The 11,413-nt window shown below is 41.4% G+C and overlaps 1 protein-coding gene across 3 annotated transcripts in view; it reads right to left on the bottom strand.

Moving 5' to 3' along the window:
- Window positions 1-999: 999 nt before the first annotated feature.
- The window catches only part of SLC6A2 (solute carrier family 6 member 2), a 105,602-nt gene continuing 95,188 nt past the window's right edge, over window positions 1,000-11,413 (bottom strand). For 2 of the 3 annotated variants that reach the window (XM_048816517.2, XM_075118348.1), the window contains 3 exons: window positions 10,373-10,540; window positions 4,081-4,152; window positions 1,000-2,469 (listed from right to left, as the gene is read on the bottom strand). In XM_048816517.2, the coding sequence (XP_048672474.1) occupies window positions 2,446-2,469; window positions 4,081-4,152; window positions 10,373-10,540 (264 nt within the window). In that variant the 3' untranslated portion in view covers window positions 1,000-2,445. The remainder of the gene's footprint in view (window positions 2,470-4,080; window positions 4,153-10,372; window positions 10,541-11,413) is intronic. The other variant, XM_048816513.2, reaches the window with a different exon arrangement.

The following is an 11,413-nucleotide window of genomic DNA, read 5'->3' on the forward strand; positions in this document are numbered from 1 at the left end:
CTAGGGAGGTGGTAGAATCTCCTTCCTTAGAAGTTTTTAAGGTCAGGCTTGACAAAGCCCTGGCTGGGATGATTTAATTGGGGATTGGTCCTGCTTTGAGCAGGGGGTTGGACTAGATGACCTCCTGAGGTCCCTTCCAACCCTGATATTCTATGATTCTATGATTCTAAGTTGCAGCGCTGTAAATTGCCAGTGCAGACAAGCCCTTAGATAGAAGAAGGGAAACCACACAGGCTTCAGAATGGCATGCTGGTGTGAGAGCATTCTATCTGCAGCCATTTCACTGTACATTGACAGATTTTCACAAATAAACTTTGCTGTAGGTTGTTAGCCTGCAAGTTTACCATTTATGGGCAGATCTAAAGGAATATGACGTGATGACACATGATGACTGGCACATTTAGCAGTCCCCTAGTATTTCTCAATTTGATAGCCATAACCGTTCTGAGAAGCTTTTGGGTGACCTCAGAACAGTGATTGTGCAAGCTATACCATTCTCAAAATAAGATTTATATCTACAAAATAAGGACCCCAGCATAATTTTAAGCAGCAACGTTGATTAGAGTGACTATATAATGACCATTTAAAAAAGAATCCTAAACTTATTTTCCTCTTTATAGAAGATGTTGTTTGGACTCTTAGGTAATTACAGTACTTTAATTTTAACATTTTAAACTCCTTGATTTTTGTAAATAAATTACAATAGCTGTCCTACCAGGTTACTGTCCATTAGCCTGGGTAAAAAGCTGACAATGCCCTTTGGGATTAAAACACTGTGTTTTGAAGAAGAAAAAAAGAAGACAATGACAATATTCTGTCACTTAGACACTGAAAATAGAAGAGAAGCTATTTTTAAGAACCGTTAAATATTTCTGGCTTTTCAATCACGCCTTGGGCATAAAGGATAAAGTAAAAAAGAGAAGTAGATATATTTCAATTCTATTAGAAACATTGGGGGTTGGAAGGAAGTCAATGGTTGTTAAATGGAAAAGGACAAAATCAATAGGGAAAACTTTTATTTTCAGACTTCAGATGGTGGTATAAAAAATTAAGAATTAAAAAAAAAATATAAATAACCATTAAAATAGGAAACACTACATATATTTAAAAAATCATTAAGAAACTGAATTGAACATATAAAGGCAAAGAAATTCAGCATTAAGGCTCTAACTCCAGACTAGATTCAACTGAGAACCTGCTGTCTCTAAAATTTAGAATAGTTCTTGTAGTAAGTAATTCACAGTTACTGCAACCTAGTGATCACTGGGAAGATATGACTTTAAAACAGTGACCATACAGAACAGCACCCAATCACACTAAGATTGCTCTGTATTTTCTAGCTGGCATAAAGCTGCTTGAAATACACAAGGGAGGGAGTAGGCCTAGATAATTGAATTATGCCTAGAAGACCCCTCCATCCAAGATGTTGTACACAACTCTTAAAACGCTCCGGCAGTTGAACCTAGAGGACATTTATAATAATAGTGCACTTGCACAAAGCCAACATTTGATATTTTGGTGCCACTGGATAGAGTGGCTTATTCTAAAAATCATTGTCTCTGTTCCTATATATTTATATATACTGTACATTCTTTGTCACACAATATAACAGAATGTAGAAGGAAAATCTGACTACTTGTAAATATTTTTGGTGCTTAACTCAACATCTGTAGAATATGGATCATGTGATAGATAAAGCCATTTTAATAGCTGACAAAAAGGAATATGTTTGCATTGTTAAGTACAGCGTATTGTTAAACTACTTTCTGTACTCAATAGCCACAACAATAGGAATTTAATTCCATCCCTGTTACTTTTCGGTGTGTATAGTTCAACTGCACAGAAATGGCACAGACATATACAGCAAAGACAACCTTCTTCACCAAGAGAAGAGACTAATAACAAACCACTGAAAGTGAAGCACTGAGTCTTCACTTCAGAAGGATGCAAAATTATATCCCAAAGGATAGTATTGAAAGAAAGCAAATGACATGAATGTGCACTTAAAGTCACTCTTGTCTCATAATTGAGATGCATCCATCTCTGTGTATATAGTTGGTCTCTAAACAATGAGGTGGCAGAAATTTTTAAAGGAATTACGTTTTTTATTTATTTCTCCAAGACAAGAGTTTCTTTAATTAATGCTGATTTTCTGCTCCCTCCTCCACTTCTATCTCTATCAAAGCTCACAAATTTGGTCACTTATGGATTTTATGGCACTGAAAGATATAAGGAAATGGAAAACCAGTCTGTAAGTTCATTTGAAACCAAGTAATAGAAAGGAGGCATTGAAAACAGAGAGCAGAAGCTGTCTTCCCTCAAAAGATCAGTAGATGAGCTCTGAGCCAGCCTGGTCCAAGCACAATCAAGAGAGCTTTGAACTTGACTTTTCGTTTATTCCCAGTTTAGTTTAATGTATTGGCTTTTTCCTCAACCTGTCAGTTGTCATATTGATAGCCAGTGTTGAAGCTGAAAGGAAACAGAAGCCATTATTTATTTGATAATATATTATTGATTTAAATTATAGTGATGAGAGTAAGTATGAAATAAGGGAGATGACCAATCTTGAATTACAGAAAAGCAGGAAAAATTTACTACCAGTATTATTTTCAAAAGGAATCCCAGTTTCTATTAACAACCAGTTTATCTGATACAGCGATCATTTAATAATCTGACAGTTTTAAAATGCACAACAATTGGACATTAGGGAAACCTAACTAAGATACTAGTTGCATCATAAGATAGGCACACTGCTTAATGTTTTGTTAAGATGCTTAAATGAGATTAACGTCCAAAAATCATGATGGTTTTCTGCTACTGATGCTGGCTATTTGGAAACAGTAACTGAAGTCAATACACAGGCTTCAGTGATTGACACAGCATCCAAGAACTCCATTGGCAGAGCCTCACTCCTGCTTTTTTCAAATTATGCCTTTCTACTTTTTGTATATTTTCCCAACCTCCATAATTTAAATCCAAAACTGCTGAAAAGAGGTGTTCTACCATTATGTATTTGGGTTCACGTGTTCAGAGTGGTGCAGAAATGAGTGCGTATAACCCATGTCTGCATGTTCATGTGCAGTAATTACAGCGAAAAGATGGAAACACACATTTGAAAACTTGAGCCATAATCACTTACATCTGAGGCATTAAAATAGAAGGGAAGCTATCTATACTATATCCCTCTAAAATATATAGAAAGAATTCTCCTTCATATATAGCGAGGGTTTTGCCTATTCAATTTCTTGCTTTTGTTTCCAACTAAATACAAAGAGCCAAATTTTCACATTATTTTTCATGACCAACGTCTGAATCAGCAATGCAAGTTTTGAGCTATTGTACATAATTCTGAGTTACTTTTAACCATGAAGGCAAAAAATGATACAGTATGAATGTTGATAAAAGTGCAGAATGGGCTATTTGTATCCTTTCTCACTTGTAGGAAAGCATTTTTCAACAGTCTCATTTTATTTGCTAAGTTGAAGGCATATTTGACATGGTTGCTTGAAGACCATCCATGCAAAACAAGGAACATGTTCAACCTGTAAGCATATGGGGGAAACCTATTACATCTCAGTATCGGGTCATCTCAGCATGACCATTTTGTAAATGAGTTCTTGTCACAGGATATTTGCTTGTCTCTTTGTCATGACTGGTGGCACATATTTGGAGTTAGAGGTAGAAACCATCAATCCAGATCCCTATGAAATAACTTCTGTGAGGGAAGAAGCATCTCATAATGCTTTATTTTTTTAAAAACTGCACGATAGTCTGGGATCAATCCTTGCCAAGATGTCCTTTGATGAGATCTCACCATGATCACATATGAACAAAAATGCTTGGAACTAGATCTGCTGTGGGATAACCTCATGGACTCTGTAGGGTCATATTGTTAAAATGGTAAAAGATAGGTACCAAAAGTCCTACAAGGCCAATGCCCATGGCATTTTCCCACTCATAAAGCAACATACTGGCAAAAAGGCAGAAAGGAAATAAACCCACTTTCATTTGCCAATCAAGCTTGCTAAGGGTGCAAAGGATAAGGGAGCGGGCAGGGAGGTAGGGAAAAGGAATACACACCTTAAACTGCCTCACGTTCCCTTGTGCCACAAGATGGTGTTCGTTCTCAGGTGTGATGCAGTAAGCTAGTCTCTAAACAAGAGTGGAGGCACACAGGAAAGAAAGATAGCCATGTTAGATCTGCAGATAGGGGATGCTATCCCTGGGTTTACAGGGAAATAGTGTGAGTTTTATACAAATCAGTGACTTAATTTTTCATATCATTGAGCCCAGAGAGGACCTAATCATTGAGAGACCAATGTGTATTATAATTTATAAGCTTCTTGATGGTAGTCCTAATCCTACAGCAACAGCAGAATGTTTATGCTAAATTTTAGCTGGTCCCTGCCAGCATGGGAAAAGGGTCCCAGGAGCTACTCGGCATCACAGCCCTTGAACTCCCTGAATGCAAGGATTGCTGGAGGCTAGTAACAATGCAAACAGGTGAAGAAAGGTGCATGGAAGGGTACCCCTCCATATTATCCACAAAGCCTAGGTTGTAGTTTCATTAGGGAGCATACACAAACGTTGCTCTGGTATGCACTTCTATGGGCATTGTGCATGTCTCCAGGAGCATGCACTATTGTAGGTTCCCTCTATTGCAGCCCTTTTAGTTTTGGGTATTGCTAAGGTTCAAGCTTTGTGAGCAAACCTGAGCTTGCCCTATAGTTTTGTGTCATCAGATTGTGCAAGCACGTGAAACTCAGTGGGTTAGGGTGAGGTTTTGTGTGTCGCTTGAAAGGGATTTGCAAACCCAAGAGAACTGAACAAAATAAAGGGTTTGCACAAACCCCAGTGAAATGAAAACCAAAGGTTTTGCAGAACACTTATTGCACAGGGCTGGATTGTAACCCTACAAACCAACAGGAGTAAAAGGCAGTGCAGGAATCAGATTGTAACTCAGAGGGCCTCAGTCAGGTTCCTGGCTCCTTGTTTGCAGTGGTTCTGCTAATTAACCTGGTGTGTTGGGGGGTGGAGTCAAATCTTCATCTGCTCCCTGCCCACTCTCATCCATGTGAGCAGGAGAAGGAATAGCCGACCAGCAGTGGTTGCTGTCTTCATGCTTGTACTGTAGGTAGCCTGCACAGTGGTATAAGAAGGATCCTACTCCTTCTTACTCCCCCATGCATGCAAGAAGGCTCACAGTTGAGCCTAGGACATTGTATCTCTTACCTTTCTCTTGTCCTAACATATAGGAGACTATTTGAATTTGAAGCTCAGAAATAAAAGATTGAACTATATAATAATATGCCTGGCTACCTGACAACTCTATTTGTACAACAATTTAAAAGAGAATTAAATTCTACCTGAACTAAAGGGCCTGATCCAAAACCTTTTGAAGTCAATTGTCACCTTTCCATTGGCATCAGCAGACTTTGCATCAGACCCACAGTGCATTTTCTGCACTTGTTCCACACACAGATCTTCTGCTGAGGTCAACAGAACATCTGCGTGCAAAACACATGAAAAATATGAAGTGTTCAGGTCATGTGCTGGGGAGAAAAAAGGAAAAACTGTTGCAGTCGTTGGCTATCATCAATTGTTTCTAAGAAACCATAAAATGCTTCTTCATGGCATTCTGAATTTTGACAAACCAAGAGGCATCTTTTCAGATTATGAACAGATACTATGATTGGAATCCGACTGTTTGCAATAAACCAGATGGTATTCAAACTGTGCTTGCCTGAGTTTTAAAATACTGGACTATAAGGAAGATAAAACAATCAACATTACATTTCAATGTCTTCGGAGTACGTTTGGTATTTTTAAAGGGCTGAAAACAGATCTAAAGGTGGCTTCACTTTCTAAGCCCTATTTGTGGATTCCTTTGGAGCATGGATAAGAATTTCCAGTGACAGTGATGAGAAAATTAATATGATCAGTGAATCTTAAACTTGTGTCATTTTGAAATGGTAATTTGAGGCAAGTACAGAGCAGTGAAATTGTAACGAAAAATAATTAGATGTATTTTTTTCACCATAGAAACCAGGTTCCTCTTAAGCAGAACAATAACACATTAGATTAACATTACACACAATAACAGTATGTTAAAAGAACATTTTTAAGGTAGCATAGTCAAGCACTCAGAAGTTAGGAAATTAGGTCAGAATTAGGGTTACCTATGGAACTTTTCTTCAGCCCCTTTCTGTGTATGCATTTGATAGTCTTTCCTTACATGACCACATACTAGTTTTGCCACAGGATGCCTGCCTCAGTCAGTGTACAGGACGGATGATGCTCAATTCATGAGCAGCTATTCAATATCCTGTTTTCTCCTCATTGTTCAGTGTGTTGCCTCATGCCTTATTTACTGCATGCTAGTCAAACCCTGCTCTGAAGATAGAACTATTAATTTCCACGTGGGCTTTTCTGTGGTGCTCATCATTACCATATTGGAGCGGAAGACAAACTTTAATTTATTTTTCAGCATCTCTGTTAAATGAGGAGGTGTTAGCCTCATTTGACAGATGGGGAACTGAGGCACAGAGTTAAAAGTATCCACTAATATTGAGTGCTCAGTTTGAGATGCCTGGGATCGAATTTTTCAGAGCACTTAGCATTGTGTAGCACTTTGCAGTATATCTTCAAAGCAGTGCTCCCCTTGGCTTCAGTTGCTTCTCTGAGTGCTCAACACTTCTGCATATCAGACCCCAGGCACCAGGAAAATAAGGAACACACAATTAGTGACCTCCTGGAACAGTTTGTTTTAAGTGACTGAGCCAGCATGACACAGGAACTTAGTGGCAGAGGCAGGGGTAGAATCCAATTCCCCAGGACAACATTCAACTGCCTTAACCACGAGACCTTCTTTTCTCTTCTTGCAGTCCCCTGCCTCATTTTACTACTAGGGCTAAATGGGAAAGTGGAATTCCACTTCATAAAAACTTTCAAGAGTTCAATATTTGTTTTTATTCTACATCCAAATAACACAGGGAACTTTCACAAAAACGTGTGTGTGTGTGTGTGAGAAAAAGAGAGAGAGGGAAAGATCCTCCCCACCCCAGAATAGCCAAGATTTTAGGGGGTCTAGGATACTCACCTGTGATGTGGAAGACCGAGGTCAAGTCCCTACTCCAAATCAGGCAGACCAACAACATGCATGTCCCACATCCCAGCTTTCATCAAAAAATTCCCATTCAGCACTGTCCCCTACACACCTTTCAACTTCTGTAACAAATGTAACAAGGGCCCTACAGATATCCTCTCCAGAACAGGTCCATCCTGGGAAGTTAATGAGGCAGGGGTCACGTGGAAAAAATATGTGATCATGTGATTTAAGACTGTAATGCATGTGCAAAAGAGGACAGGGCCGGATTAAGGCAGTGGCTTTAGGGGCTGCAGCCCAGGGCCTCGGGCTAAGGATGTGGCCCACTGCTTCTTTTCATCCAGCCCATGACAAATCTCTGTACTGTGGGCTGGACACAGGTCCTCGAGCCCCCTGCAACCCCTAGGCAAAGGGCATTCAGTGAATCTCTGCATGCTGCCCCCCTCCCCAGTGCCAGTTCCACAGCTCCAATTGGCCGGGTACTGCAGCCAATGGGAGCTGCGAGGGTGGTGCCTGTGGGCAGGGGCAGAGTGCCCTGTGCAGAGCAGCCTGGCCCCTCTGCGTAGGGGCTGGATATGTTGGCCACCTAGCGGGACAGAGCAGAGTAGCACCAGGGCCGGCAGGGATCCTGCCTTAGCCCTGTTGCGCTGCCAACCAGGAGCTGCCCGAGGTAAGCACCTCCCAGCTGGAGCCTGCAACCCACACCCCCTCCTGCACCCCAATCCTCTGCCCCAGCCCTGAGCCCACTCCAAACCCACAGGGGCCCCACAAAATCTAATAGCCCCGGGCCCACAGGAGAGTTAATCCAGCCCTGAAAGAGGGCCAAATTAGGATTTCAAAGGCAATCTTAATTCTGGCATTTCTAACTTCTGAATGCTTGACTTTGCAACTCTGATATTCTTTTAATGTAGTTTGCCTGTAATTTCCTATAACATATAAAACAATATAGGTCCTAAAAATACCTATAAAACAAAAACCAACATCCATCATATGATCTGATATATTTACACCTACAAGGTACATCAACAGGGTTGGAACATTTAGACCCAACACACAGACCTCTGCTACTTGAACTAATGGAGTAACTGATAGCAGTAGTAGCTTGTCATCCTCTTTGTTGAACAACACTGGAGGGGGATGAGACAATTTGCCAGTGGGTTTCGCAGACATTTACTGACAGCAAAGGAATGGTGAGACATGGGAATCTTGGGTTCCGTTCAAGGCTGCAGAGGGGAGTTTGTCTAGTGGGCACAGCCTCTTCTGCGCATTTCCCCCAAAGCTTGAATTCCTTTTGTCCCATCCCCTCCAACCTGTCCCTGTCTCCTCATCTCATTGCCCAGCAAATCCTAGTCTCACCCCTCTGGACTCCCCATACCAATCCCCTTGCCCAGCAATTCCCAGTGCTACCCCAAACACACACTTGCCAACATTAGACAATGGCTCCTTGGTCTAGGGTATGATTCTTGCTTTGGGTGTGAAAGGGCCCGGGGTTCAAATCCCGGACAAACCCGCTGCAAAGGGGGACGTGAGCCTTTCTATTGGGGGAGGTTTTAGGTCGGATATTAGGAAAAACTTTTTCACTAGGAGGGTGGTGAAGCACTGGAATGGGTTACCTAGGTAGGTGGTGGAATCTCCTTCCTGAGAGGTTTTTAAGGTCAGGCTTGACAGAGCCCTCTCTGGGATGATTTAGTTGGGGATTGGTTCTGCTTTGAGCAGGGGGTTGGACTAGATGACCTCCTGAGGTCCCTTCCAATTCTGATAGTCTATGATTCTATGTTTCCAATCCCCATATAATCTATTCCAATCTGCCTCCCAGGCTCCTCATCCAATCTCAGTGTCCCCCAGCCCCCACTCATTGTCCACTCTTTACCCACCTACTGGCTCTGGTATCTCCCCATTTCCCTCCCTAGCCACTCCCAATCTCCATCCCAACCTAACTCCCATTCCCAGTTTCCCTTCTCTACCCCCCCCCCTCAGTCTTGCACTACCCTCTTGTCCTTTTCCCAATCTACTCCCCTTTCCTCTTTCACAGGTCTTACTCTCGCCCCTCTGCATTCAAATCAGGCAGCTGCCTGGGCCCAGCATGGGGAAGTCATTGAGAGTCCAGGAGAGACGGTCTCCCTGCTTTCAGTTCAGGTGCCTGGCGGAGCCTGCAGGAGCCCAGAGCTGCAATTGCAGGGAACAATATGCTCAATCCCAGGTTGGAGCATCCCAATGTGGACTGAATCTTTGGGGAATCTAGCTGCAAAAATCTAACAACTTGTCTACTTGAAAGTTAATTTGGATAAAGATATTAAAGCTTAATTGCTATTCCTGAATAGCTGCCCCTCAATAACTCTGTGTAGACAAGCCTTCAGAAGTCTTTACTAAGCACATGGGAACGACAATTTTTCAAAGCTTATCACTTGCCCACATTTCAGCTGATTTTCATAGGGATAGCCAAAGGCACATTCCTGACACAAAGTCTACCCCCTGCCAAATTCCAAGTCCCTGCTCTAAAGCATGGGGGCTCTCGGGCGATTCAAATTTCCCCCAGAATTTTTTAATAAGGGAAATAGAACGTATTTTTCACAACTTCATTTTTGGTAATGACTCCTCTATTTTGGCTGACATTTTCCAAGATTATTCAGCCTGAGGTAGGCACCCAGCATGAAAACATTATAAGCAACTGAAAACAGGGTCTATTAATGGGAAGTGTCAAGCAACCTTCAAACCAGATGATGTCACCAGCTTCATCTATAATTACCCACCCTCCAACTTTTTTGTAATATCAACTATATCAACAATAAACATTTGGAACCATATTTTCAGATGAAAGGCCTAATCTCTTTTAATCACCTCATGAAGTGCCCAGATTTTCAGAGATGCACAGCACTCCTGTTGTGAATCATGGGCCAAATTGATGGCTAGGGAAAGCAACTGGAATGGGTCCACTCTTTATTCTGGATGCTGTATTTGAAGGCATCCATTTATATATGTTGCTACAGTTGAGAAAAATCTATTAATTCAACTTCAAAATGTGCATAAATCAAAAAAATATGCTTTTATGAACTATAATGGGGCATTCTGGCAGACTAATTTCTGTCTAGAAACTGGAATAGGGTGTATTAAATCCAGCTTGTAATTCCAACCAGTTAGAAAGCTGGATCTGAAAGGTCACATAACGAGGAATGTGTCTAGGGAGCTAGAGAAGCAAACTGTTAGCTCAAATCCAGTACATTCATTTCATCATAACATTTCATGACATTTTATTAGCACTCCACTTACTTCTTTAAAGGTCCCACGCACGTTCAGAAATTTATAGATAATGTAGGCAGGCACAAGGATCATTGAAGACAATGCTATTCCCCAGCCAATGCGATTTGCCCAGAAAGGGAAGGTATAGTCATCATAGGTCAGAGGTTTGAAGTTTATAATACTGACTATCACCACAAACTAAGGAAGGAAAAATAGAAAGCACCACAATTTTAGTCCTTTGGAAAAACTCCAAGTGGAAAACAAGCCTCATCTGTTAGATCAGGCAGGATGCCCAGTGCAAAGGGGATACTTAGACCCGTGCAATAGGCCCTACCTTCAGCCTATTTACAATGTGTCCCTTTTAGATGACAGTGTGGAACCATTTAGGGCACTCACGAATGATATTAATGGTCAGAAAAATCCCAAAATTCCAGCCAGGCTATTTGTATCTGCCCTGTGTACTAGTGAATATCACCGGCAGATGACACACTGCTGTGGAAGGGGGATTTCCTCCCCTACTTCTGAAGCAGATGGGGAGTCTGACTTGTTATTCTGTAGTTTACACTAGAGTTAGAGATGGGGAAGTTCTCAAGGCTGAAGTCCTGGGTCCAGGACAGGACAACAGGCCGAGATTTTAAAAGGGTCCCTGAGGACTCCTCAAGATCCCTCTTTGTCCTTTTCCCCAGGGTACTAGTAATGCTTCATAAGGATGGAACTGTCCCAATATACCTTTCTCTGCTAGACTGAAGAGCCTGTTATTAAATATTTGTTCCCCTCATAGATACTTACAGACTGTAATCAAGTCACCCCTTAAGCTTCTCTTTGTTAAGATAAATAGATTAAGCTCTTTTAGTCTATCAGTATAAGGCAAGTTTCCTCATCATTCCTGTGGCTCTTCTCCGAACCCTCTCTAATTTATCAACATCTTTCTTAAAATTGTGGGCATCAGAACTGGGCATGCTATTCCAGCAGTAGTTGCACCACTGTCAAATATAGAGGTAAATAACCTTTCTGCTCCTACTTGAGATTCCTCTGTTTGTTCATCCAAGGATTGCATTAGCTCTTTTGGCC

The sequence above is a fragment of the Caretta caretta genome, chromosome 12 (assembly GCF_965140235.1).
Source record: "Caretta caretta isolate rCarCar2 chromosome 12, rCarCar1.hap1, whole genome shotgun sequence".
Taxonomy (NCBI): domain Eukaryota; kingdom Metazoa; phylum Chordata; order Testudines; family Cheloniidae; genus Caretta; species Caretta caretta.